The sequence below is a fragment of the Populus trichocarpa genome, chromosome 3 (assembly GCF_000002775.5).
Source record: "Populus trichocarpa isolate Nisqually-1 chromosome 3, P.trichocarpa_v4.1, whole genome shotgun sequence".
Lineage (NCBI taxonomy): Eukaryota > Viridiplantae > Streptophyta > Magnoliopsida > Malpighiales > Salicaceae > Populus > Populus trichocarpa.
The window spans coordinates 13,662,570-13,687,958 of record NC_037287.2 but is presented as its reverse complement, the minus strand read 5'-3'; the positions used below and the strand labels follow the sequence as shown (position 1 = coordinate 13,687,958).

Genomic DNA, 25,389 nt, shown 5'->3' with positions numbered 1-25,389 from the left:
AATTTCTTATTAATTTTTAACAATTTTCACAATTTTATCATTCTTAGAATTTTCTCATATATATAAAGTAATCAATTCATGATTTTTTAATTAAAACTTAGAAAACAATACTTATTATAATTTTCTTTTATAAAACATAAATAATTAAAAAGATTAGTTTTTTTTATATATATAAAAAATATACGTTTTCCCTTTTATTGTGGACCTCCACCATTCCAATGTCCAACACAGACAACACGATTATACAAGACTTAAATGTAGTCCCACGTCTGACCCCACTCACTCTAATTTCTTTCTCCAAAACGCTGTCGCTGATAACCCAACTTTAAACACTATTCTCGAAACGACATCGTCTAGCACTAAAAAAAACGCATTCCCTCATTTTATTACAAGAAAATAAAAAACAGCAACTCCCCCAGCAACGTTTAAGACTTTTAAGAGGGCGTGAGACAGCATTTTATCCAAAGAGAAAAACAAAACGACCCGACCCGAATCAGAAAAAAATGGGCAAGGATTTGAGCGACGATCAGGTGTCATCAATGAAAGAAGCGTTCACGCTCTTCGACACAGACGGTGACGGAAAGATAGCCCCATCGGAATTGGGGATCCTTATGAGATCTCTCGGTGGAAACCCGACCCAAGCTCAATTAAAATCCATAATCGCCGAGGAGAACTTGACGGCACCGTTTGATTTCCCTAGATTCCTTGATTTAATGGCAAAGCACATGAAAGCTGAGCCGTTTGATCGGCAGTTGCGTGATGCATTCAAAGTGCTTGATAAGGATAACACAGGGTTTGTTTCTGTTGCGGATCTGCGTCATATTTTGACCAGTATTGGAGAGAAATTGGAGGTGGCGGAGTTCGATGAGTGGATCCGAGAAGTTGATGTCGGGTCCGATGGGAGGATCCGTTACGATGATTTTATTGCTAGAATGGTTGCTAAGTGAAAGTGAATGATTTGGATTTTAAAGATTTGTAAGTGTTTGTTCGTTTGTTTTGGAAGCAAATTGTGGTTAGTTTTTTTTTTTTTTTTTTTGGGGGGGGGGGGGGGTAGTAGTGTTTGCTTTGGGTTTTGTTTGTAATGGATGGTGTTGGTGTTTTTATTTTAATAATTGAATTGTTGAATTAATTTTCATTTTCTTTTTGTAGTTAGCGTGTGGATGCTATTGTTGAATCTGTAATTTTTTACAGATATTTGGGTGAAATATATTGTAAGGAACTATTTTTTAGCTATTCTTCCGTCCGCATTTAAGGAACGTTTGGTGAATCTGGGGTTCTGGAAGATTTTTGAAGAAGAAGAGTCTGTCAAGCATTTGAGAGGGATTTTACAGGTCCATGAAATTCCTGGTTTTGAGAGCTTTTAGGTACACGGTACTGGAAAATTGTAAAGAGCAAAACAGAGATTGAAATCTACCATTATTTAGTTTGCCTGGTTTACAGCTCTGTGCTTAAAGATGGGCATGGTCATGGGTATGTGGACCTGTTGAGGTTGATAAAATAGGTTTGGATTAGCATAAATCATCGGTGTTTCTGCCAAAAACTTGTGATAAATAATGTCAGGTTGATGAAACCAGATTTAATGCTATAGAAGAATGAAAGCTCCTGCTTGTTGACAGTTGTTGTATGTGCTTGTTTTCTATGTTTTACTCTTTGTGCTGGATTTGTTTTGGCAAAGTCGAGTGTGTTCGCGAGTTACAGGTTTAATTTAGGTTATAAAGGTTTGAGTTTTGGAATTGTATCCTTGGTAACACAAGGTGGCAGGGGGAAGGTCGATGAATGCTTCCATTAGACTGTGCTGAGCTTTGAGATATGAATGGGCTTTGAACATAGCGTACTTATTTTGAGAATTGTGCAGAGTAAGTTATCGAGTATGTGCTTCTTGTCTGGCAATTGATTTCAACTGGGACAACCTTTGTTCTTCCCTAGTTCCAGCATGCTTCATGTTTGGGTTTTAGGTGGCCGGACACCAAGTGGTTCTTTTTGTCATGATTTGGTGCTGTTTAGAGTCTTCTCCTCAAAAAGCCAGCTCGAATGGATGATCGTGTTTATTTCTTTCTATACCGGCCGGGCCTGGCAAAGAGGAGCTGGCCCGGGCCTTGGCAAAGTTTTCAATCGTGCTATGAAGTTACACACAACTTGAAGCTTAGGCACCGAAGGGAATCATGGTTTTGAAAGAACATCCGTTCCCTCATAGGAGGAGGTTTAGCTTGCTGACCCAGCTGCATGGATGACCAACTTGCAATATGAGATTTACAATAAACAAATAATTCACTCGATTAATTTGAAGCATCAAACAAAGGCTTCGCAATGACTTACAAAACATTTAGCAAGAAAATGTCCTGAGCCTAAACAAAGAACCTCAAGTAATGTTACAGTTTGCAGCAATTTCGTGTTATTTTACACAACCATGTGCAAATGTCTATTTCACACCATTCGTCTGCGTTTTTGCCCAAAATATGAAGTGATGTACATCAACTTCCCTCGAGAGGGAAGCAAGTCGTAAAAAAGTTTCCAGAGTATATTGGAAAAAGATTTCAATAGCTATGACGTGTTGTTTTCTCAAAAAACAGAGATGAATTGTGTCTCCCGGAGCAATGAGGCAAAGCTGTGCATTACTTAGAGGCTGGTCGTGTGAGGTATGTGATTCTGAGCTTTCCGGAGCTGGACACAACTGATTTTCCTTCGATTGTCCTTCAGAGCTTCCTTCATCATCTTTGGGCTCATCATCTGGATCTTCTTTACCATCTTTCTCTTCACCATGGCTCCCACCAGCGCCATCCTTTGGGATGCCCCTGACCATGTCTGGCTGGGCTTCTAACCCAACTCGTCGCAGGTGTAGCTGCATGATTGGAGATGGCCAATCAAAACATACTGTTTATGAGGCAATAATATTAAACAATGCATATCTATTGGCGAATATAGAAATCAGCTAACCTGAAGATGCAAGTTAACTTCATCTGGGCGTGAAAGAAATGGAAAGTCACCTCCACTCTTCAAGTGAGCACACCGTGCTTCAGGATATCTATCACTCAGCTGATCTTTGAGTTGTTGAGGAGTTGCACAGTAATCATTAGTCTTCGAGAAATGTGGCAACCGTGTCAAAATAACATATTGAGTGGTTAGCAATTTTTTCTTCTTAATTTCCTTCTTTCAGTTACAAGTTACAATTAAATCTGTAGGCTATCTATCCAAGATCAGTGAAAACTTATGACAGAGATCATAAAAGTAAATTAAAAAAGAAAACAAATCATCAAAGATTCAAGTATTCAAGTATTCAAAGAGTCAAAAGTAAGTGTAGTAAAAAAAACTTAAAGAGACATTAAAGGTATGATACTGGCATGCAACATGGTTTCCAAATGTCTGAACGTCAGATCATAAAATATGCAACTAAGTTGAAAAAGGCATAACCAAGAGACTATTATTTGTCTCAGAATCAAATCTCGAATATGAGCATTGATATCCATCTGTCTGAAATGGAAGAGCATATTGTTTGCTTGGTAAAAACATTACAAAAAATATAGGCTGCGATTAATTTTTTTTTCAATGACATTATTTCCCAGACAATTAAATCTCTATATTGTCAATATATCACACTTATTTTTACAAAATATTTTTTCAATCCACACATACAGAGACAAGTTTGAAATAACTTACATCCATTATAGTAATACATGAATCTGAAAGTAGAAGAGATCCAACTGAAGCAGCATCAACATTCAGAGTCAACCTGGAGGCCAAGTCATCTCTCGAAAGCGTTTCAACCTGTTACCAATCAATGAGTCAACCAGGTTCTCTAATGTAGCGAATGGTTTGCCCAAAAAACAGAAATGCAGAATAAATTGCTCTATGGAAGATAAATGATCACATCGTTGTTAATGGACTATAAATGATGAGACTGCATGGTAGATTTATTATTTATTCTTTCTTTAAATGATCTCATTCTTGTTGATGGTCTATAAGAAACAATGAGACTGCACAGTAAATTTATTTGTTATTATTATTATTGAAAAAGAAAGGTAGAACAATGATTACCACCAATTCAGCCTTTCCAAAAGGAGAAAACAGGGGGTAGAAAGCCAATTCAACCAGAAACAGGATGCACTACACAATACTAGGGTTACAAAATAAGATAAAAGTAGAAGCTACTAAGATAAATGGAACACAATTGAATGCACAAATCAAGCTAACTACAAACTATTTATCCACGTTATGGACAAGAAACCTTGGTCTTGAAAAAACTTAAGTCAACCCTACAGCAACTGCCAGCTAAAAAGGTACAAGCAGATTGGTTGACAGATTATAATCAAAGCTGTGAGAGAAATTATAATCAAAGTTTCCACCCCTCCTCCTGCACGCACATGCAAAAGAAAGTGGTTGTTGAGGCTACTCAACATAGGAACCATCTTATTGGACGAAATTTATATAAAATTCTAGAGTTACTTCTAGAACTAATAAAACTTCAATTAATCTAAAGAGATTGTTTCATGGCATCATTGATGCACAGGATAAGTGAGATCAGAGATGGGCTTCATAGACTCTACCTGAGAAACAACAAAATCCACTGAATCTGCAATAAATGGTTCATGAGGACCATCGCGAATTCCAGTTAAGACATACCTTTTCAGAAGAAAAGATGGGGTCCAACTTACACTGCAGAAACAATACAAAAATTAAGACTATTTTGGAGAGCGCAAAATTAACACATGATTGCAAAGAGCACATCAGGTAAAAGTACTGATACAACTCTGAAAAATTTAATGCAGTTAAAAAAAGAGAGTAAAAAAGGAAACATGATGACCACATACACAGGAGCCCACGGCATGGCAGATGCAAAACTGCGAGTCTCCAAAAAGGTGTTTGATAGTATCAATGATCTCACTCGCCTTGGACGATGCTGTGCAAAAAGCTGTGCTAAGAAGCCCCCTAAAGATGTTCCATAAAGATGTATCTGTAAGAAAAGAAATCAGTAACAAGAGCAAAAGGCGAGTAAAACTACAAAGATATGCACTGAAATAAGAAATTCAAACACTTCCAGTTTAAGATATAAGCTATTATTACAGTTAGCACATTGCTTTATGAATCCTACTGAGGTGTTCTCCTTATGTGGTAGGCTCAACTGAACCGCACACCTGCAACCAGTTATTCTTCAACCTACAAGTAATGTTTGTAACAACTTGACTGGGTAGTGGACAAGAAAAAAAGATCAAACCCTACTCCTCTACTACTAATTGAGTTGAACAGGATCTAAATTCATGCTCAACATTTTCAGCCACAAAGATCATCGTTTTTTGTTCCCTGCATGCAAAATCTGAAAAATCTGCAGCTGGAACAAGTAAATCTTGCTGAAAAACTGTACAGCTGAATTCAGTAACATTAAATTATCTACAGATATCATATGGAAATAAATGAAGACTCGCTGGTTACTATGACCAGGGAAAAGGTGAAACTCATGTGTTTTGAAGTGATACCAACTTAAAGTTATTACTTCCTGACTTTGCACTGTACAACCAACATATATAACCACTCAGCCAACTGAAAAAGGATCGCTTCTGTTGTTGTTTGCTGAACCTAACAAGCTTCATATGGTCTTCAATAAAGGCCCTGATTCCTTAACACCAAAGTTCTCTTTGGTAAATTAAAAATGAAGAATATGAAGCCATAATGAACGGCTTCATAACAGATTCTTAACCTGGTATCTGTCAACAAATCTTTACCACCAAGGCAAAGTGGCAATGCTATTCTTTACTAAAATTAAAAGGAAAAACACATAATCTTGCTGGCTGTTCAAAGGGTATTCCTTCCAATATTTGAAGCACCAAGGGAATTAAAGCCTCATGAAATGCAAAGACAGGTTCGATAGCAAAAGTACCACTTTGGAATTCAATAAAAGGTGCACCAAACAAGCAGTAATTTGGTTTCCTGCAACATTATTTTATATAATTATAAGCCACAAGCAAATGAAGGTTCTTACATGATGAACATCGATGACATCCAAAAACTTTTCAAATGCTTGGATCCACTCATGATGATTCCACACGCGTGGAATATCAACAGAAATAACTCGGTACCCCTGAAAATTCACAGAAGTCATGCTACATGACTTCAATATGATAACTGGAAACAACAGAAAGGAGAAAGAACAAAACTCTAAACAAGTAATATTTATGGCAACAGACTGTTAGAGAATAATATAAATCATATCTTGGAGCCTCACCTAACAGTTTAAGCTATTGGGTTGAGATGGTTCTTTGACATGGTATTAGAGCCTTGATGACCAAGCGGTCACGAGTTCGAATCTCACCATCCCCATTTATTTGATAAAAATTAAGCACAAGGTAATGTGGGCCTGTGCAAGTTTCAAGCCCAAAGAGCTTTAACTTGAGGGGGTGTGTTAGAGAATAATATAAATCATATCTTGGAGCCTCACCTAACAGCTTAAGCTATTGAGTTGAGATAGTTCTTTGACAGACCAAGTTTAATTTCCACAAGAAAGGACAGCAGCCAAAGCAGTCAAATTTACTTCAATTAATGAACCCATTCAACTTTTAAAATATAAAGTTCCAAATCATATAAAGATAGAGGAAATGAAAAAAATATGACATTCAAAACAGCCTAACAACAAATAGCAACCTCAGTTTCTCCAATTCAGGGTTTGACAAATTTCTATAGTTAGGAATTTAGGTTCTACTGAAGTATGGATTGTTCTCTGACTCTCTATCAAATAAAATCAACCAGGATTTAAATCTGACTTGGTGAATCAGACTGGATGAAAGGAGGAAACGATTGAAGGAGACAAATGCATCATAACAGTTGAAACTCGGAGATCATGCTCAACACAGAGTGCCAAGTGAGTTGACGTTAATATAATTTTTTAAACAGCTAAAACTCAATATGCAGAGAAAAGTTTTGAATTTTTGCATCTGTTTGCAGCTACAAAAAAGCAGACTCATTCACATACTGTTAAAACTTAGCCAAGTCCCCAATAAAGCTTGTTTTACAAGCCCCCACACCAGCAATAGGGAAAAGTAAACTTTGCTCCAAAGCAATGAGCTTTAAGGATCCCAGTTAAGGAAAACACAAGAATGACAAACCCAGCACCTCTTTCTATTCAAATGTTAGAACAACAAACTTCCTAGTAAATCCATTCTAGATTACTGTAAATAGTAAACCCTTGTAAACAGAAGTTTAACATTATTTTTACCCTTTTTCTTCTAGCATTAGGTCCACCATCATAAATCTATCCTTCAGGATATGAACATGAAAAACTGGGGAGTCCTAGATCAAGCCTGTAGATCTCCTTCGGTGCAATGTGAAAATGAAAAATTGACCTCAACAGATTCAATTGAAAGTGCAAGAAACAAAGAGAAAAGTTTGAACCCCTTGTATCTAAGAAACTATGATATCCAACAAATTACCTTCATGGACAATGACATGATCTGCTTATAGTAAACATCTGCTGTCCCTGCTATTCCAGGAAGACAAATAAGTGGGGGAACCGCTTTGGGACCAAAATCATAGTATCTCCACTGCTTTGTCCCGATCTAAAAAGAAATTCAAATGAAGGAGACAGCAAATGAAAAGAATGATATCAGAGAGGGAAACCATCCAGCCACTTCTTTGTGCTTCAAGAAAAAAGAAAAACAAAATAAAAGAACAACAATCGTAATATCGTCGATTAAATCGACGCCCCATGGTTTGAAGCTTCGTACATAAAAAATAAATAAAAGACCAACTCATCTGTTAAAACCTAGCAGAAAAATAGTACGGGGAAGCTAAGGGATGAAATTAAATATCAGTAGGGCCAAGACTTGCGTGATTCAAGCACTACACAAATTGAAGATACAGAGTATAACCCTCGATCAATTACAGTTTGAAACTTACGTACAATTTTTTTTAAAAAAAAAATTATTCAACCCATTTTAGATTGAGAATTCAAAACGATCCAAGATAATAGAATAAAATTCAAATGAAAGCCTGGGCATTGACTCAAGACAAGAGCTTGTAAGTAAAGCAGGAGCACAAACAAGTAACCAGAGTAAGTGCTAACGAGTAAAACTCCAAATCAAGAAAACCCAGATCAAGAGAGAACATGAAACGGAGACAACATCCGATGATTAACTCTCAGACAGGGGAGACCAAATCATACTTGAAAATAAAACAAATACAAAGGGTAAAAGTAAAACATAAAACCCATGATTCAATTCATAATGAAACGGGAGAAAGCGAGAAACCTACGGGAATCTTGTGGAGAGGGACTTGCGACTTGAAATGAATATAATCACCGGGCGCCGAGAAGACGCCTTTCATTGTATATAGAATAGATAGGGTGGGATAATTCAGATCAGTCAAGGCCACCTTTTGATTTTCCAGTTGCAGGCCAGAGCTTTTGTCTAAATGGAACTGTTCTGAGAGAGTGATAGAAAGAGTAAATGCCAACAAAGGCACTCCTACATCATGATGTGAAGAACTTCGTACATCAAACAAATCTCAAGGATCCATTTCGTTATAATTAGAAATAAAACCTGTTCAAATCTCAAGGTCAATTATTTCATCAGATGACTGCATAATTATAACCTGGCATGGTCTTTTCAAGGATTTTAAAAAAGATTTAAACTTGAAAAAGAAAATCTAAAATTTGAGCTGAAAATATTTAAAGCTCAGGTGTTGATGAATTTCTGTACTACAACACCAACATGATAAAAAAAAATCATTCGTGAGAGTAAAATGCAGTCGCACACACAATGTAGATTTGTCATAAATATGTAGCCATACAATTAGCAATATAATACTCTTTCTTGGATATTTGTTTTTTTTTTTAAATAACGGGGCTGATTTTCTTTTTTAATTTATGTTTTTATTATTATTTATTTTTTGTCTTTCTCCCTCTTTCTATATCTTAGTTAAATAGTGTTTTTGATATTATTGTTATTTATAAAAATAAATATTTTAAAAAATATTTTTAATTATATTTTTAAAAAAAGTAAATTTAAAAATATATGTTGATTAACAAAATTATTAAATAAATTTTTATACATAAAATAAATAAAAAAAACAAGTATTCATGAATAAAAAATAATTTCTATAAAACTAAAGTTTAAAATATGTTTATTTCAATGTAAAATATATAAATTATTTAATTAATCAAATTGTTTTTTTATTGAGTGAAAAAAAATGCTAGCTAAATAGTGATTTTGAAAACTTTGTTTTGGTTATATATATATTAAAATTGAATATTCAAGTACACGAATCTCAACTCCGTCTGGGTCTGTTTAGGAGTGTGGTTGTGATTTTTTTTAAAATATTTTTCATTCCGAAATGCATCAAAATGATATTTTTTTATTTTTTAAAAATTATTTTTGAGATCGGCGCAACAAAACGATACAAAATATAAAAAAATTAATTTTTAACAAAAATATTTTTTTTAATTTTTAACCAAGTTCAGATTCAAACCACTGATACTACAAACTCATCAGTGTTTGCCTTGTTTCGCATTGTGTGTGTTTTTTTAATTCTTTTAACATTATATTTTTTTATTTTTTATTTTAATATGTTGATGTAAAAATTAAATTTTAAAATATAAAAAAAATATTATTTTAATATATTTTTATACCAAAAACACTTTAAAAAATAATTTTAACTACACTTATTTATAAATAAGTTCTAAATTTTTTTTATGTGTGTTTGAGATCAAAAAATATGGTGAGAAATTATTAGTTTTTTTAAGATATAATCTTTTTAAAAACCAAATCATGTATCACTAAAAAGTAAAAATACATATTTTTTATTATTTTTTTATAAATCTTACCCAAATAATCCAACCACACATCACTGCACCTGAATCTAAGGCACCGTGCTTTTAGTTTTGGCTCAAGAGTTTTCCAGAATTTTCATTTTTTTTTCTTCAGCGATTTCAAAATTTCACAGTATCTTTCTAAATAATAATTTTATAAAATAAAAGTTTATGGGCTGAACATGGGCTTGTAATACCAACCCATTTATATCCTGTTGGACTCAATAACGTAAAGCCTAAACAGAACCCTAATATATTTCTCATCATCAACGTCTCAGCTCCACTTTCACTGAAAAACCCTAGCTAGGAAGGCGCCTCTGCAGATCCCTCGCTGCTTTTGATTACGGTACTCAACCTATTCTTCCTTCTTCTTTTTTATTTCCGATTTTTATCTCCACTCGTTCCGATCTGTCTCGTTAATATATCGAATGCCTGTATCTTCTTTTTTATTTGTTTCTCATTCTCATTCTCATTCTAGCTCTAAAGACCCGTTCTTTTTTTTTTCCTTGTAAGATTGTAAACGTTTCTTGGCTTCAAAGTTTTTGGGCTTTAGCTCAGTGATTTAAATTCTGTTTGGTTACTGGGAATGAAAGAAAAACATGGAGAAGAAAAGGAAATATTAAGAGAAGGGGTTCCAGATATTGATTTGGTTGTTTCTCGTATAGCTATTTAATGGGCTTTAATTTTTTTTTTTAATTTCTGTAAGGGGTTAACTATGACTCTGTTCGCTGGGTGGCCAAAGATCAGTTTGTTATTTAAATCGATTTTATTGTTTTATAGTTCACTAGCTGTTTGTTGGCATATAAACGTATATATCATGAAAACCTAGAATGGAATGGTGTAACATTGTTCAATATCCGCCCTTTATTGAACAACATTATCCAAAGGCTGAATAGCCATTTTCGTTTGAATGTTTATTTGTTATTGTGCACCATATTTTTGTGCATCCAAGACATCTGCTGCTAACAACATCTGCAATGTATGTGTGTTGCAGCAACAATGGTGCGAGTTAGTGTTTTGAATGATGCTCTGAAGAGCATGTACAATGCTGAGAAACGTGGGAAGCGTCAGGTCATGATCAGGCCCTCCTCAAAGGTGATCATCAAATTTCTGTTGGTGATGCAAAAGCATGGTAGGATGCCATTTTAACCTGCCTTCTACTTTTAATTGTCTGATGACTTCAAATCATAACTCATATTTTTTTTGCCTTTTGCTCTGCAGGATACATTGGTGAATTTGAGTTTGTGGATGATCACAGGGCTGGTAAAATTGTGGTTGAATTGAATGGAAGATTGAACAAATGTGGAGTAATTAGTCCTCGTTTTGATGTGGGTGTCAAGGAGATTGAAACTTGGACTGCAAGGTTGCTCCCTTCAAGACAGGTCAGTGCCAAAAAGAAAATTTCAATTTCATTTCACGCTTTGAAATTCTGCTTCTATTGTGAATAATGAGCTATTATAAACCCGTGAATGGGATGTGTGGTATATTTAGAGTGTCCTGTCCATTGCCAGGCAACCTCCTTGCAGCTTTGATTAAGTTTTACCAATGTCTATTTTGTCTCAGGGTGTTGTGGTTTTTATTCATTTCCCTAAAATCGTTGCTCTTAGAAATACTTGTCCATATGAGTTCCATTACTGTAGGTTCTTTTGATGGAATAGCTTATGGCGTTTTGCATGACCTCTGCAATATTGGCTGATTCTTGCAGTTTGGATATATTGTCTTGACAACTTCTGCGGGCATTATGGACCATGAGGAGGCCAGAAGAAAGAATGTTGGTGGCAAAGTGCTTGGTTTCTTTTACTAGGCTGGGTTTAGCTGGATTGCCATGGAGTGAGTTGTTCTTATAATGGGAAGGTTTTTGCTGTACCCTGGAACTTATTTTTACAGTAGGATTATTTCTATGCTTTGTTTGATCTATGATCTCTTTTTGTTAGCGTTGGTGGTGGCTCTTTATCCACATTATTTGAGGACATTGATGTTTTTGTGGTTCCCATTTATCTGAAAGCAACTTGATTTTGGGCATCTAATGCTACGTTTCTTTCCAGGTTGAAATTACATTACTGAAATCAAGTTACCATTCATTATTGAAGTATATTCATTAACTAAAAACAGTCTCGGTATGTGATTAAGGCATTATAATTTGATTGTTGCAACCAAAACAACCAGATTGTGAAATTAGATGTATTTCCTAATGAGCTTATATATTATAATTATAATTATAAATAAACTTAAATGGCAGCGGTGCTTTACTCTGCCTCCAGAAACAAAAGCGCAATGGTGCTTTGCTTTACTCTGCCTCCAGAAACAAAAGCCCTAGCTCCTCTTGTGTTAATGCCCGCCCTTATTTAAAATCCCAGGCAGTCAGGCTAGAGGTCCATGGAGAACTACAAGTCCAAGGGCACTCTACTAAACGCCTCGTTGACTAGGGGTTTCATCTTGTACAGTGGAGCATACAAGTACATTGATTGTAAGCCACATAAACGCTGCGAAACTGATTAGCAGATAGGTGCCCCGTGGATATTGAAAGTCATCTAGGTAGCATTTGGTTTTCTTCGGAAAAAATTTGAGTGTTGAAATTAATAATATTATGATGATTTTAATTATAAATTAAGATTGATTTAGTGGGTTAATCTGGAATCGGGTTAACTCGAGGCCTAGATTGATCTGAGTTTAAGAAAAGATTGAGGAAAGATTGACTTGATCTGAACTAGTCAACAACCCGAGTTGATTCAGGATAAAATAAGAGTAAAAAATATGTTGATATTTTTAGAAAAATTTTTTAGTAAAAGATTGTTTTAATTATTTTTTAAAAACATTATCAACCAGGTTGATCTTTCTAACCTTTGATTTGAATATTGTATCTGATTAATTTTTGAGTTGGATTTTAAAGTTATGAGAGGAACTATTTTTATTTATATGTTGAAAAACAACGTATAAAATAGAAATTGGGGCCAAGGTAAAAGATTTTATTTGTATATATTTTTTATTTAAAAAAAAAAAAATTAACTTCTCACTGTAGTGCTTAATTATTATTTATAATTTATTTATTTATTGATTATTATATATTTCAAGTTAATTGTATTCACAGATATATCTTTCTTTACGTCTATGATGATTTATAATATTTTTTGGTATGTGATAATAATAATTTTTCTAGCTAAATGGAACATAAAAGTTGAATTGAACACAAGATGATGTCTGCCTTTTAAATTCAAAAAGTTTTTATTTAAGAAGATTTATTAAAAAATAATATAAATAATATCTTAAAACATTACCTAATAGTCTAATTTTCTAGATTGGAGATAAATTTTTTTTATCAGATATGAGCATAAATCTATATCTAATGGGATGAATATTTGACATAAACGAAGCTAAATGGATAACAACAACACGTGAATTATAAAAGATTTAACTAGTGAAAAGTATTGTAAATATGAATTTTAAATTTATAGTTTTATTTCTTAAAAATAATGTTACGAAAATCTATTTTTTAAAAGGTTTACAGTAATTTTAATTAGACCATAATACTTTTACTAGAAAACAACTAAGAATTCAAAAACATAATCTGAGATAAAATAATAAATCCAAAATCACCTAGAAAAATAACAAAATTATCTTAAACCATAACTTTGTGAGCATAATTTTGAAAGAACCAGTAGTCCAATAAGAACAGACTCATTTCTATATTAAAATTGCTTATAGAATCATTTAGAAAAGTTTAAGTTAAAACCAACAATTATATCAATTAATATATTTGTATTAAGTAGCTAATTTAATCTTGTACCATCATTTTTTTTTAATCTAAACCTATATCACTAATTTATAATAGGTAATTCGTATAATTTTTTTGGATTAGATTCTCATCTAGTTATTGTAAATTCTTAACCAGCTATAACAACTTCTCATTCAAATATTTAATTTTAATTTTTAAAGAAATGTGTTTTTTATTTTGTTAATTACTTGATAAATACTTCAACATTTCTTCATCATTTCCAAATTAATTTACTTAATTTTTTTGTAATATAAAATATATATATTTTATTTTATTCACTGCCAACCAAACAAGATAAAAATATATTCACTCTATTTTCTAAATCACTATCAAATATAATCACGTCTCTCCTGTCTAGTGTTTCCATTGAATCAACTTTCTCTATTTCTTTTTTGCCTTTTCGAGTTCTTGTTGATCGAAGAATTGAAGAAAGAGGTGAACGGATTTTGACCAGTTGGAGAAAAAAAACAAAAAGAGGATTCGAGAAAGGTGAAATTGGTAAAAATTGGTCATTTTTGAATTATAGCTGTTGTTGTAATATTGCAATAGCCCAAATTTTCAGGTCAGTCCACCATATACATATACAAGCCCAATTCTACAAAGAGTAACAAGATGCCCTTTTTTAGTCACGGCAGCCGATTCGTGGTCTTCTGCAAAGTCGAGTGCTCATGACCTGCAAAAACTTCTTGAAGCTTTGCAAGCAACCGAAGAAATGTCTATAATCCCAACAACATAAGCTAGCCCTGTACTCTCTCTCTCTCTCTCTCTCTCTCTCTCTCCATATATGAAAAAGTTCCAGTTTTTAAGACTCTCGGTTGCTTTGTATCAACAAACACCTCTGCATATGCTCATGTTTCTCAAATTTCGAAACTTTTCCCATTCAATAAAATCTACACGGCTAAAAAACCAAAACCCGTGTTTTGAATTGTTTAGATTCTGCCATTTTGATTCAAAACTGGGTTTGGGTTCTTCAAGCCTAACGCCGACTTTATCACCTCAGAAACCCCAAAACAATGTTGCAATTTTCTGGGATTTGGACAACAAACCCCCCAAAACTGTCTCTCCATTTGAGGCTGCTATTAAGCTTAAAACTGCTGTGTGCTCATTTGGGTTTGTTAAATACATGGTGGCTTACGCTAATAGGCATGCATTTAGTTACGTGCCTCAAGTTGTGAGAGAGGAAAGAAAGCAGAGAAAGTCGTTGAATCAGTTAGAAAATAAGGGTGTGATTAAGCCTGTAGAATCTTATTTATGCAGAGTTTGTGGAAGGAACTTTTATAATAATGAGAAGTTTATTAATCATTTTAAGCAAATTCATGAGCGTGAGCAACAAAAGAGGTTGAATCAGATAGAATCAGCAAGAGGGAAGAGGAGAGTTATGTTAGTGGGTAAGTATGCAATGAAGATGCAGAAGTATAAGAATGCTGCTAGGGATATTTTGACTCCAAAAGTAGGTTATGGTTTGGCTGATGAGTTGAAAAGGGCTGGTTTTTGGGTTAGGACTGTTTTGGATAAGCCACAGGCAGCGGATGTGGCATTGAAAGATCATATGGTAGATATGATGGATAAGAGGAGAGCTGAGTGTTTCGTGCTTGTATCAGATGATTCGGATTTTGTTCATGTTTTGAAGGAGGCTAAATCTAGATGTTTAAAGACGGTTGTGGTAGGGGATGTTAATGATGGGGCATTGAAGAGGGTTGCCGATGCAGGATTTTCTTGGCAGGAAATTTTGATGGGGAAGGCTAAGAAGGATGCAGAAACGGTTGTGGGACGGTGGAAGGACCGTGATGTCTTGAAGAGATTGGAGTGGATATATGATCCGGAGGTAGAGAAAAACTTGCATGGCATGGTTTATGAGTTTGATAATCATGAGAGCAAGGATGAATGTGATGGCAATGATAGTGAGGATGGAGATATTGATAATATTCTTGATGGTGATGATGTTGGTTGTTTGCAAAAGGAAGATGCCAGAGGTTGGTGGGAGCTGGACTCTAATCCTGAGGTCACTTCTTCACAATCATGCTGATGGTAATTGGTAGTTAGGTGTACAATCAGTTTTATGGCTTTTGTGGAGTTCACAATTGTCCTGGATAGCATTTAGAAAATTGTATAAGCAGAACCACCACAAAGAACACATGATCAAACACGTATTGTAAGCAAATGGAGCTATATAGATCTGTTAATCTCTAGTATGTGTTTTCTGGAGTTATTTTCCACCTTATATCTTGAATAGTACTTGCAGCCTAAATGAATTGCTTCTTGTCATTTCCCCTTTTTTCTCTGCCTGATTAGTGTTTGTTTTTTCCATTTCTGTTCTGTAATGTTGAAATCTGTCATTTGTCATTGCTTCATTAAGTAAATGGTGAAATTCTTTCTTGCCGTACTTATTTTCTGGCTTTTCTAATTGTCACTTTCTGGACCAGAGAAAGGAGGTTGTTCGGCAACTTGCAGCCTCACGGTGATAAAAAAGCTCATTTATTTTAATGTTTGGATCTTGATCAATTGGGATATTGAAATTCTTAAAACAGAAAGAAGAATTTGTATGCTGTTGGAAATAAGGGACCTTTTAAGCTCAGTAGCATATAGTCGCTCTAGTACTGATGGTAATTCCCAAGGAAAAATTTTCTGCTTGTTCTTGGTATGCATCTTAACTTGCTTAGGCTGTTAGGCTGATGGTATGGACAATAAAACCTTGGATTTTCGATATTAATGTGTGATTCTGCATGAATTGTGAGAAATCTTGAGTGGAATAATGCTAGATGTCAAGATGGAAAAGCAAGACTGTCAGTGGTTGCAGAGTCCGTCCTAGTCAAACCAAAAGAAATTCTGAAAGCCTAACTGTTCTTGGGCCAGGCAATTCTCTGCAGCTTGACATTTTCTTGGCAAAGTAATGCAGAAAAAATTGCAGAATAGTTAAGAAGAAAAAATGCAACGAAGTTGCATAGATAGGCGCTGCAAAAAGCTAGTCGATCTCATGCTTGAGTAGGAGTGGTGAGTTCAGTTTCTTTTTCAGTCAATTTTCTCTCATTTTGTTTTCAGGTAAAGAAATTGCTGATAATTGCTTGATGTCCAGGAGCTTTGTACAAGGACATTGATTGTTACTATGTTCCGGTTGATTTAAAGAATTTCTCTGGAACAAAATGCAATGTTCGTATTTCTTTACTCGTTTACTTGTAGTTGAAAAAATTACATGACAAGGTGCTTGTTTAAGTTCCAGATCGAGGATTGTAGATAGCGTTGAGCAAAATTACTGGACAAACTGTCTGTGTTACAAGTGCTTCAAGGAATATGTTTTATGTTTAGTTTTTCCTTCGTTGTGAATTGAATATTGAGCAACTTGGAGAGGCTCTGTACCCCATCGCCACCAATCAGTTCGCAACTTGCCGTTCTTGACTTGATTCGTATGGAGAGGTTCCGCGTCTGGATAATGTCATGGTTGAGAATGAGGCATGATGAGGACAGAAGAAGAATCTCAAGACGTGATCTCCAGGATGTAGGCCTATCAGTAAGCGTGAGGAAGCGAACTATCAATAATGGAATTAATCAGACGTAGTTAAGTTATTAGATGTAATTGTATATAATTAGATGATATTATATGATTAATACACCCATTTACCAAAGAGAAGCGTTTATCATAAAGTATATTATATTTTAGTGCCATGCACTAAAATATCACAAAGAGGTGTTTAAAAATATAATAGAAATTATTTTTTAAAATATTTTTTTAAAAAATTTATTTTTGATATTATCATATCAAAATTATAAAAAAAACACTAAAAAAATAATAATTTAAAACAAAATTCTTTTTATATTTTCAAGAAACACCATTACCAAACAATCACTAATGAGCTCCGTAGAAACAACGCTTGTGGAAGTGGAACAAGTAAAACATTGTATGCTTCTGGATTTTCAACTCAAGACTCTAAAGTATAATCCTGCATAACTTTCATAGAGAAGCCTGATCCTGAAACTGTTTACAAATTCCTCTCGATAATGGTATAATCTAACTCAAACCCCTCATTTTTTCTCAATATAGGGACAGTTGAATAAAAAAAAACCTAGAAGTGCGCGTCGGGCAGATAGCACACCAGACCTGGCCGTTTATCCACGCAGTCCAACCATGCTCTTCTCATATTTTATTTTAAATTATTTTTTTATATTTTTTAAATTGTTTTGATATACTAAAATAAAAAATAAATTTTAAAAAATAAAAAAAATATTTTAATACATTTTGAAGAAAAAAATTATTTTAAAAAATAATTATTATTACAAAACCAAACACTATCTAAAAAGTGTGGTAAAAATTACTTTTTAAAGTGTAGAAATAATATTGATTTGGAAGCAATCACTGCGAGATGAATTTCGGATTTACTACCTGTTTAAATTAGCTTGCAAATGAACAATCCACAAGCTTTCAAATAATTCTGCAATCTTAATACCGCTGATAAATCTTGCATAACGGAGCTGATTTCTTAATGTTTCATGGATGCTCCAACATGCCATAGATTATAATTTATACCAAGACTTCCCTTGCCAATTGCCACAGGTCATACCCAGATGCTACTGGGTTCCAGGGCTTTACATCACACCTAGGTTGCATTCCGATAGTCCAAAGACGTCTTTCAATATATTGGATGACAAAAGGACAGCAGGTATTACTTTTCAGCAAAATTCCCCAGTTCTCTCATGTTCTCAACGAGCATAAGCATTAAGCAGTCGTTTATTCACAAATCAAGAGTGATTCAACTAGTGAAACAACGCAAATTGGCTTTCTTCCCAATCTGATCAACGAAATACAAGTCTTATATGCACTCAGGTTCGGTGTGATTAAAGATGACAGCAGCGGGAATACAAGACACTCTGTTTTTTGAGAGTGAAGAAGAACAGAAAAGAACGTTAAATCTCGAGAGCCAACCAAAAACTAACAAGAACGATTAGTTTGCGCACAAATTACTATTTAGCAATAGAATCAAGAAGGGTCCTGGACGAAAGCGTCCACTAACAACAGCTCAAAACTTGCGAGAATAACATCGGAGAGTGAGGTAAAAACAACAAAAAAGATTGCATGCCAAGCAACGTACACGTACTTGCCTAACTTGAATTAAAATGGTCCTAAGGAACACAAATCTCATACGACCTGCATAGTTGAATGCCTGACTAGATTAGCTGCTTTTTCATTGATAAAAGAAGGCAATGTCCATGACATGAAGAAAGGCTGCTCAAAGGGCACCAATCTAAAATCAAGAGCAGAATAATTTAACATCAGAACTCATCTTGAAATTATTTTCCAACAATAATTTCATTTTCTAAGACTATAAACCTAAAACAAATGAAGTAACCTGTGGAAAAAAAACAATGAATAAAACACTTCTACTGAGACGATCAGATATCTCCTGCAAAGAATATGCTTCCACCTAGCATATCAAATGCATTGCAAGACAAATAGTCCTCCTTATATCATAAGCAATGACAAGTTGGCAAAGTATATTTCAACATGATAAAATTCAAATTCAAAGCAAGTCATGTATAATTCACCAGGATTTCTTCTTTGACCCTGAAAAATAACCAGTATACCATCTCACAAACTTCTTGAGCCCCGTCTCCAAATCTGTTGTTGGCATATATCCAAGCTCCCTCTGGGCAGAACTAATATTGGCATGCGTAAACTCCACATCCCCATTTCTAGGTAACGGCAACACCTTCTTCTTAGCCTTTACCTTCAAAAGTTTCTCCAATATGCTCACAAGCTTACTCACAGGCACCGGCGATGTATTCCCCAAATTGAACACCCTCAATTGCGCTGGTCCCCTTTTCTTCCCTCCGCTCCCAGTACTATTTTTTGCTGTATCCAACGCTGCTAGACACCCCTTCACAATGTCATCAATGTAAGTAAAATCCCTAGCCACGCTCTTTCCATCAGCAGTCTCATATACACCAATCTCCTTCCCCTTCAAAATATTCTTAGTAAAAAAGAAATACGCCATATCCGGCCTTCCCCAAGGCCCGTAAACTGTAAAAAACCGCAACCCAGTAATCGAAAGACCATAAATATGATTATAACTATGCGCAAGCGCTTCACCTGCCTTCTTAGTCGCTGCATATAAACTCGCAGGCTGATCAGTCCTATCCTTCTCCGAAAAGGGTACTCTTTTATTAAGCCCATAGACAGAACTCGATGACGCCCACACAATGGCAGGCTGTGGATCAGCTGATTTACAAACCTCGAGCAAGTTAACAAACCCAGCAATATTACTATTCACATAAGACTTAGGATTCTGCATCGCATAACGCACCCCCGCTTGAGCAGCTAAATGCATAACATGAGTAAAATAAACAACATCAAAAAGTTTCTGCAACAACTTAACATCATTAATATCTCCTTCAACAACGAAAACCCCTGATCGTTCAAGTACCTTTTGTCGGTCTCGTTTTAAATTAACATCGTAGTAATGATTGAAATTGTCAAGTCCAAGAACACCATCGCCGCGCCGCTTCAGAGCAACAGAGACATGGGTTCCTACAAAACCGGCGGCACCGGTGACAAATACGGTGAAGCCGGCGCGTAATTTGGGACGCGCCGATTTGAGGACTTTTTTCTCCCACTGAGAGCCTCCAGGGAGGGAGTTGGTGATTTTGCTGCGGTTGGAGGGAGAAGAAGGAGAGGAAAGGAGGGAAAAGAAGAGGAATATAATGAGAAAGAAGAAAGAAGAGAGAGCGAATTTGGAGAGTGAAGAGTAGAGGCGGAGGGAACGTTGGCGGTGGGTTTGGAGGTAAAGTAATGATTTTTCTTGTTTTAATTTGCCTGGTGTGGAAGGTCGGGTTGTGTCAAGGAGTGACATGCTTTAGAGATTCTAGCCTTTTGTAGAAATAGGTATATAGTTGCGGCGGCGGCGGCGGCGGCGGCGTGCTGCTGGCTGCGGATGAGGCCGATGGTTTTTGGAGGGTTGGGATTTGTCTTTTGGGAAAAAGTGGAGGTGTTTATAAGGCAAGGTGTGGTGGGAAAAGGAAAGTTAGAAATTTTGTCCGAAAGAGAGACAGAGATAGCCGGGCAGTGTTCGGAACGGGGTTAAAATCGGTTTATAAAAAAAAATTGATTTTTTTAAATTTTTTTAATTATATCGATGTGAAAAATAGTTTTTTTTTTAAATAAAAATATTATTTATATATATATTTTTTAAAAATATACTTAAAAAAATCTTTATCATACTCAAACATTCTCTTATTTATACTTTTAAGTTTTAAGTTGGAGGTTTTTCTTTAATTTATTATTACATGAAGTACTAAATTTTATAATTAGTGATTTGCTAATTTTCCTTTTATTTTATTAGCAAAAGTGGGAAAACACGGTCATTTACAAAAGAACAAAGCATTTAATTGGCTGAATCCAGCTGGGATTTCTGATTAAATTGAAACGGAAAAATGGAATATGATTTTGTTTTGAATGTTTTTGATGATTGGACGGCTGGGATGTAGCGACTTCCATGTATATATATATATATATATATATATATATATATATATATATATATATATATATATATATTCTGCACAATAGAATTGACATAATGGTCAAGAAAATCCTAATTCAATGAAATCAATAAAATATCTCATTTAACGACAAAAAGAAAATTAAATTTCTCATTTAAGATTCTTTGCTTGAATGCTTTGTTTCCTATAAAAAACAATTATTTGGAGTTTGGACACATTGCTAGTTTGCCCCTTGACAGGCATAGAACGCATCATCACACGTTTTTCTAATACTGATTGGCTCAAAACAAAACAGAAAATGAGTTTTTTCACGTTAAACAATAAATACCCAAATGGTATTTTATGAAAATAAAAGTTATCATACTCAGAAATTGGGTCTTAATAAAAAGTTCTTAAAGGATTGAGACATTATGGAAATTTCTCTCTCTTTCTCTCTTTTCTTTCCATTTATTTTATGTCTATTTCTATTATTTATAATTCATCATAACTTTTTATTACTTTTATACTTAGAAGATATGCTTAAATATTTTTTTTTTTGTTAAACTTATAGAGATAGGGTTAATTTAATACTCAATTATTAACTTGTGAAATGTCAACATAGTCAAATTCATATACATCTTGCTCTGTTATATGTTATTCTTGATGTTAATTGATCAACCAAATAATTTATTAATCACTTTATATGACAACCCCAACTATTTGAATATAATTTCAAGTAATTACTTTTAGAAATAAATTAATATACACTCTACTGAAATTCTGGTGGAGTTTTCTTTATACTTGGACTATACCAAGTTATTGATATCTTCATCAATATCTAGATCTAATAGTACAATCTTGATCCAATCATCCTAAATCTTGTTCTATATCAACAGTTCAAGAATGATATATAAATTAGTTTAACATCAACAATTTATAATATTTATATTTATATCACAAGATAGTAATATAAACATCGACGAGTGGACTCTGGTGCAAGTGAAATCTAAAAATAAATTATTTTGTTATGTTAACAAATAGTTTAACCTTGTGAGAATTAAAACTTATTCATGATTGTTCAACTCATTAGATCGACTTGAAAACAATTATAAGATAATTCATGCATATACTTTACCTTATAAGATAGGTTCAATATCCTGGTAATTAGACAAATTGATGTCACTGGCTCATTACCTGACACTAGCCCCATTATTAGATGATTAGTTTCATTGTCCATTACCAAGTTAATCCATTTATTAGGTAACTAGTTCCACATATATTAATATGAAAATAAAAACATATCACATTTAAAATATTTGCCACTATTTGGCATAATGAATTTGTTGAATAAAGTATTAAAGTGTCAAGCACCTTTTTCACAATAATATTCATTCACTTGCTAACTAACTCACACATAAGTTATTTTAGAGTTCTTCTTTTTCTCCTCTCTCTCTCTCACTCACACACACACACACACACACATATTCAACATTACTTTCTGTTATGGCAGTCTAACATGAATTACACATGATTTCCACTGTTTCAATTAGTAATAGATCATATATCCAATCTTGTCAATATGGTTGATAATAATTCTTGTATAGGAGTTCCACCATTGTGGTCAAAAGTAATACATACAAGTTTTTTCCATCGTTGTGGTAAATCACATCTCATAATATACTGTATATTATTGCCTATGCGATTTAATTACAAATTAAATATCAATTTCTACCTTGAAGACATATGCCTTCCATTAACAATAACAACAATAATACATTATACAATTTAATTACCATTATAATTCTAATGATTATAAAATCATGTATAAATAATTAAAAAGACAATGGAGGGTCAATCCCTTACCTTCACTCTTGTTATCCAAGCTCATATGGAGTCGAGTTTCTTTTCGAATATTTTTTCACATCATAAATTACATTAAATCACTAGCATATCCATATTATGTATCTCAAACGTTTGTGTGTGTGTGTGTGTGTATCAACAGATGATAATGGTTGATCGGATTAATTCAATTCAATAACTTGATCGATCAGTTTCTCTAATATTTTGTTAATTTCCCCTATCGGTAGATTAACCAATAGACTGGTTCCATCAACCGATTAAGATAATAATAATCTTAACTGTTTATTTTATAAAACGACCGTTCGATTCAATAGAATCATATAATTTTTGTTATTTATCTTTTGATTTTTACCAAGCTATCATTAACATCATCGCACTATATTTTTACAAATAATTTAAAACCTTCATTGTTAATGTTAATAAGCATCCAATTACTAAAATTCTTGTATCAACCATTTAACAATTTATCAATAACTACTTCTCATTAGAATCACTATTAAATAACTTTTTTCCATACTGATATTCTATATTTATCATTATGTTATTTTCATCTCTAATCTCATCTTACTTATTCACAATATTTTGTTTCATTTTAAATATGTAGTCATATCAAAATATATAAATTATATATATTTATAAGCACAAATTTCACATAACTTAAACCTTTTATTTATACTGAAATCACAACATATCAAGAAATCTATTATAGTCAACGCATGACTTCATTATATCATCCCATCCCATCCCATCCTCATCATCCTATTACATCATTTTTTTTCCCCAGTAGGATCAGTTTTGACCTTGTTTCTTGCATGTTGTTGTCTTTTGCAGGGGTTCCTCTAACCACTTGAGCATTCACTTAGCCATCTTTGCAAGCTCTATTGTTGGCTTTTTTCTGTTATTCGGTGCGCCATTTGATTTAGTTTTTTCAGCTTGGACTTTCTCTAAGGTACTTTGCTTTGTCTCTTTTGCATTCTTATTGATCGATTGTTGTCCATGGAGATTGACTTTGGCTCATCTTGATCTTCCTTTCTATGTTTTTTATGTTTAAGGTCACCTCATGGCTGGCAGGCAGGTTGAACTACAAAAATCAACCTTTTCTTCTGGCAATTCTTCCATGAAAGGATTACCTACCCCGACTCTTGGTGGTGGAGGTGACTTACCTGCCCAGTATAAGCATCTAGATGGTATCAGTTCATCAATTCCAAACTATGGATTGAGTGGGTTTTCCATAAATCCAGCATTGGCTTCCATGATTGCTCAGCACCTTGGCACAGGTAATCTGCCACCATTATTGAAAATGTTGCTGCAGCATCTGCCATGGCCACCCTGGGATGGACTCATGAGTGCTTGGAGGTGGCTTGCGTTCTTGAGCAAGTCTAATAGCTGCTTCATTGGAATCTTGGGAGATGGGGCAGTCCAATAGCAGGAAGTGCTCTTCAGGCACCTTTTGTTGATCCTATGTATCTCCATTACTTGAGGGCTCCTGACTATGGTGCTACCAGCTTGCTGCTATTAATGATCCCTCAATAGATATGAACTACTAAGGTAATTCATTCTTGAATTAGCTTGAAATTTAAAAGGCTTATAGTCTTCTATCATCTTTGAATCACAGTGTGGTGTCCTATTAGGTGGGAAATCTGTCGTTTCTGATCATTATGGTTATTTTGGGAATCCTGCCTTCAGTGTTGGTATGCCATATCCTGGAAGTCCCCTGGCAAGTCCTGTCATTCCAAACTTCCCATAAGACACAATGAACTGAATATGCATTTTCCTCTGGAATGAGGAGCTTAGGCATCATAGGACACTGGCCCTTGGATGCAGGATGTAACATGGAAGAAGCTTTTAGTCATCCCCAATGGAAGAGTTTAAGAACAATAAACAAAGTTTCTTGAGCTTTCAGAAATTGCTAGCCATGTTGTTGAGTTCAGGTATCTATTGAACAAAAACATCTTATTTTCATTCATTATCTTATCATTTTTATCTAATTCAATGATTTGAAATTCCTTACAGCAGTGCGGATCAGTATGGGAGCCAATTTATTCAACAAAAACTTCAGACTACCACAACGGATGAGAAAAATGTGGTTTACGAGGAAATCATGCCCCAAGCTCTGGTTCTGATGACTGATGTGTTTGGTAATTATGTAAATCAGAAGGTGCCATATATCTATGCTTTCTTACTTGTCATGGTTTTTATGGATTCTGCTTGTGAAATTAACTGCGTATTTGCATGTAGTTTTTTGAGCACGGGCTTCCATCGCAGAGAAGAGAATTGGCTGGCCAGCTTTTTGGTCATGTTTTGACACGTAGTGTGTGTTTATTTTAGTGGTTGATTTTGTATTTGTTGCAGGGTAAAATTCTTAACGGCACAAAACATAAACATGTTTTTGCTATTGTATTTTTTATTTTTAATGGTGAGTTATCACTAAAAACAAAAACAACAGCAAAAACATACTCACTTCAAATGTATGGCTGTCGAGTGATCCATTAATCATACT

The 25,389-nt window shown here is 34.3% G+C and overlaps 5 protein-coding genes and 1 pseudogene across 8 annotated transcripts; 4 read left to right on the top strand and 2 right to left on the bottom strand.

Moving 5' to 3' along the window:
• Nucleotides 1-399: 399 nt before the first annotated feature.
• LOC7465803 (probable calcium-binding protein CML13) lies at nucleotides 400-1,233 on the top strand. Its single transcript, XM_002304399.4, has one exon. It carries the CDS (start codon nucleotides 504-506, stop codon nucleotides 945-947), a length of 444 nt encoding a protein of 147 aa, XP_002304435.1. The 5' UTR covers nucleotides 400-503; the 3' UTR covers nucleotides 948-1,233.
• A 1,016-nt stretch (nucleotides 1,234-2,249) lies between these two features.
• Nucleotides 2,250-8,738, bottom strand: LOC7479225 (uncharacterized). 3 transcript variants are annotated; one of them, XM_024597792.2, is made up of 8 exons: nucleotides 8,232-8,736; nucleotides 7,416-7,541; nucleotides 5,972-6,070; nucleotides 4,806-4,948; nucleotides 4,542-4,650; nucleotides 3,655-3,762; nucleotides 2,935-3,075; nucleotides 2,250-2,839 (listed from the first exon to the last, which is right to left on the bottom strand). In XM_024597792.2, exons 2-8 carry the CDS (start codon nucleotides 7,431-7,433, stop codon nucleotides 2,420-2,422), a joined length of 1,038 nt encoding a protein of 345 aa, XP_024453560.1. In that variant the 5' UTR covers nucleotides 7,434-7,541; nucleotides 8,232-8,736; the 3' UTR covers nucleotides 2,250-2,419. The 3 variants fall into 3 exon arrangements, with proteins under 3 accessions (XP_024453560.1, XP_024453558.1, XP_024453559.1); XM_024597790.2 differs by having other exon boundaries at nucleotides 8,236-8,736; XM_024597791.2 differs by lacking the exon at nucleotides 5,972-6,070 and having other exon boundaries at nucleotides 8,236-8,738.
• A 1,240-nt stretch (nucleotides 8,739-9,978) lies between these two features.
• On the top strand, nucleotides 9,979-11,817 carry LOC7479224 (40S ribosomal protein S15a-1). Of its 2 annotated transcripts, XM_002304398.4 has the most exons (4): nucleotides 9,979-10,136; nucleotides 10,785-10,922; nucleotides 11,012-11,172; nucleotides 11,496-11,817. In XM_002304398.4, exons 2-4 carry the CDS (start codon nucleotides 10,790-10,792, stop codon nucleotides 11,592-11,594), a joined length of 393 nt encoding a protein of 130 aa, XP_002304434.1. In that variant the 5' UTR covers nucleotides 9,979-10,136; nucleotides 10,785-10,789; the 3' UTR covers nucleotides 11,595-11,817. The 2 variants fall into 2 exon arrangements, with proteins under 2 accessions (XP_002304434.1, XP_024452720.1); XM_024596952.2 differs by lacking the exon at nucleotides 9,979-10,136 and having other exon boundaries at nucleotides 10,757-10,922.
• Nucleotides 11,818-14,047: 2,230 nt separating this feature from the next.
• LOC7465802 (uncharacterized) lies at nucleotides 14,048-15,827 on the top strand. Its single transcript, XM_002304397.4, has one exon. It carries the CDS (start codon nucleotides 14,347-14,349, stop codon nucleotides 15,586-15,588), a length of 1,242 nt encoding a protein of 413 aa, XP_002304433.4. The 5' UTR covers nucleotides 14,048-14,346; the 3' UTR covers nucleotides 15,589-15,827.
• A 2,877-nt stretch (nucleotides 15,828-18,704) lies between these two features.
• LOC7465535 (UDP-glucuronate 4-epimerase 5) lies at nucleotides 18,705-20,579 on the bottom strand. The gene is made up of 2 exons (XM_002303493.4): nucleotides 19,098-20,579; nucleotides 18,705-18,796 (listed from the first exon to the last, which is right to left on the bottom strand). Coding segments are annotated over exons 1-2 (1,305 nt in total). The 5' UTR covers nucleotides 20,402-20,579; the 3' UTR covers nucleotides 18,705-18,795.
• A 3,370-nt stretch (nucleotides 20,580-23,949) lies between these two features.
• On the top strand, nucleotides 23,950-25,382 carry LOC18097024 (pumilio homolog 2-like; annotated as a pseudogene).
• Nucleotides 25,383-25,389: the final 7 nt, after the last annotated feature.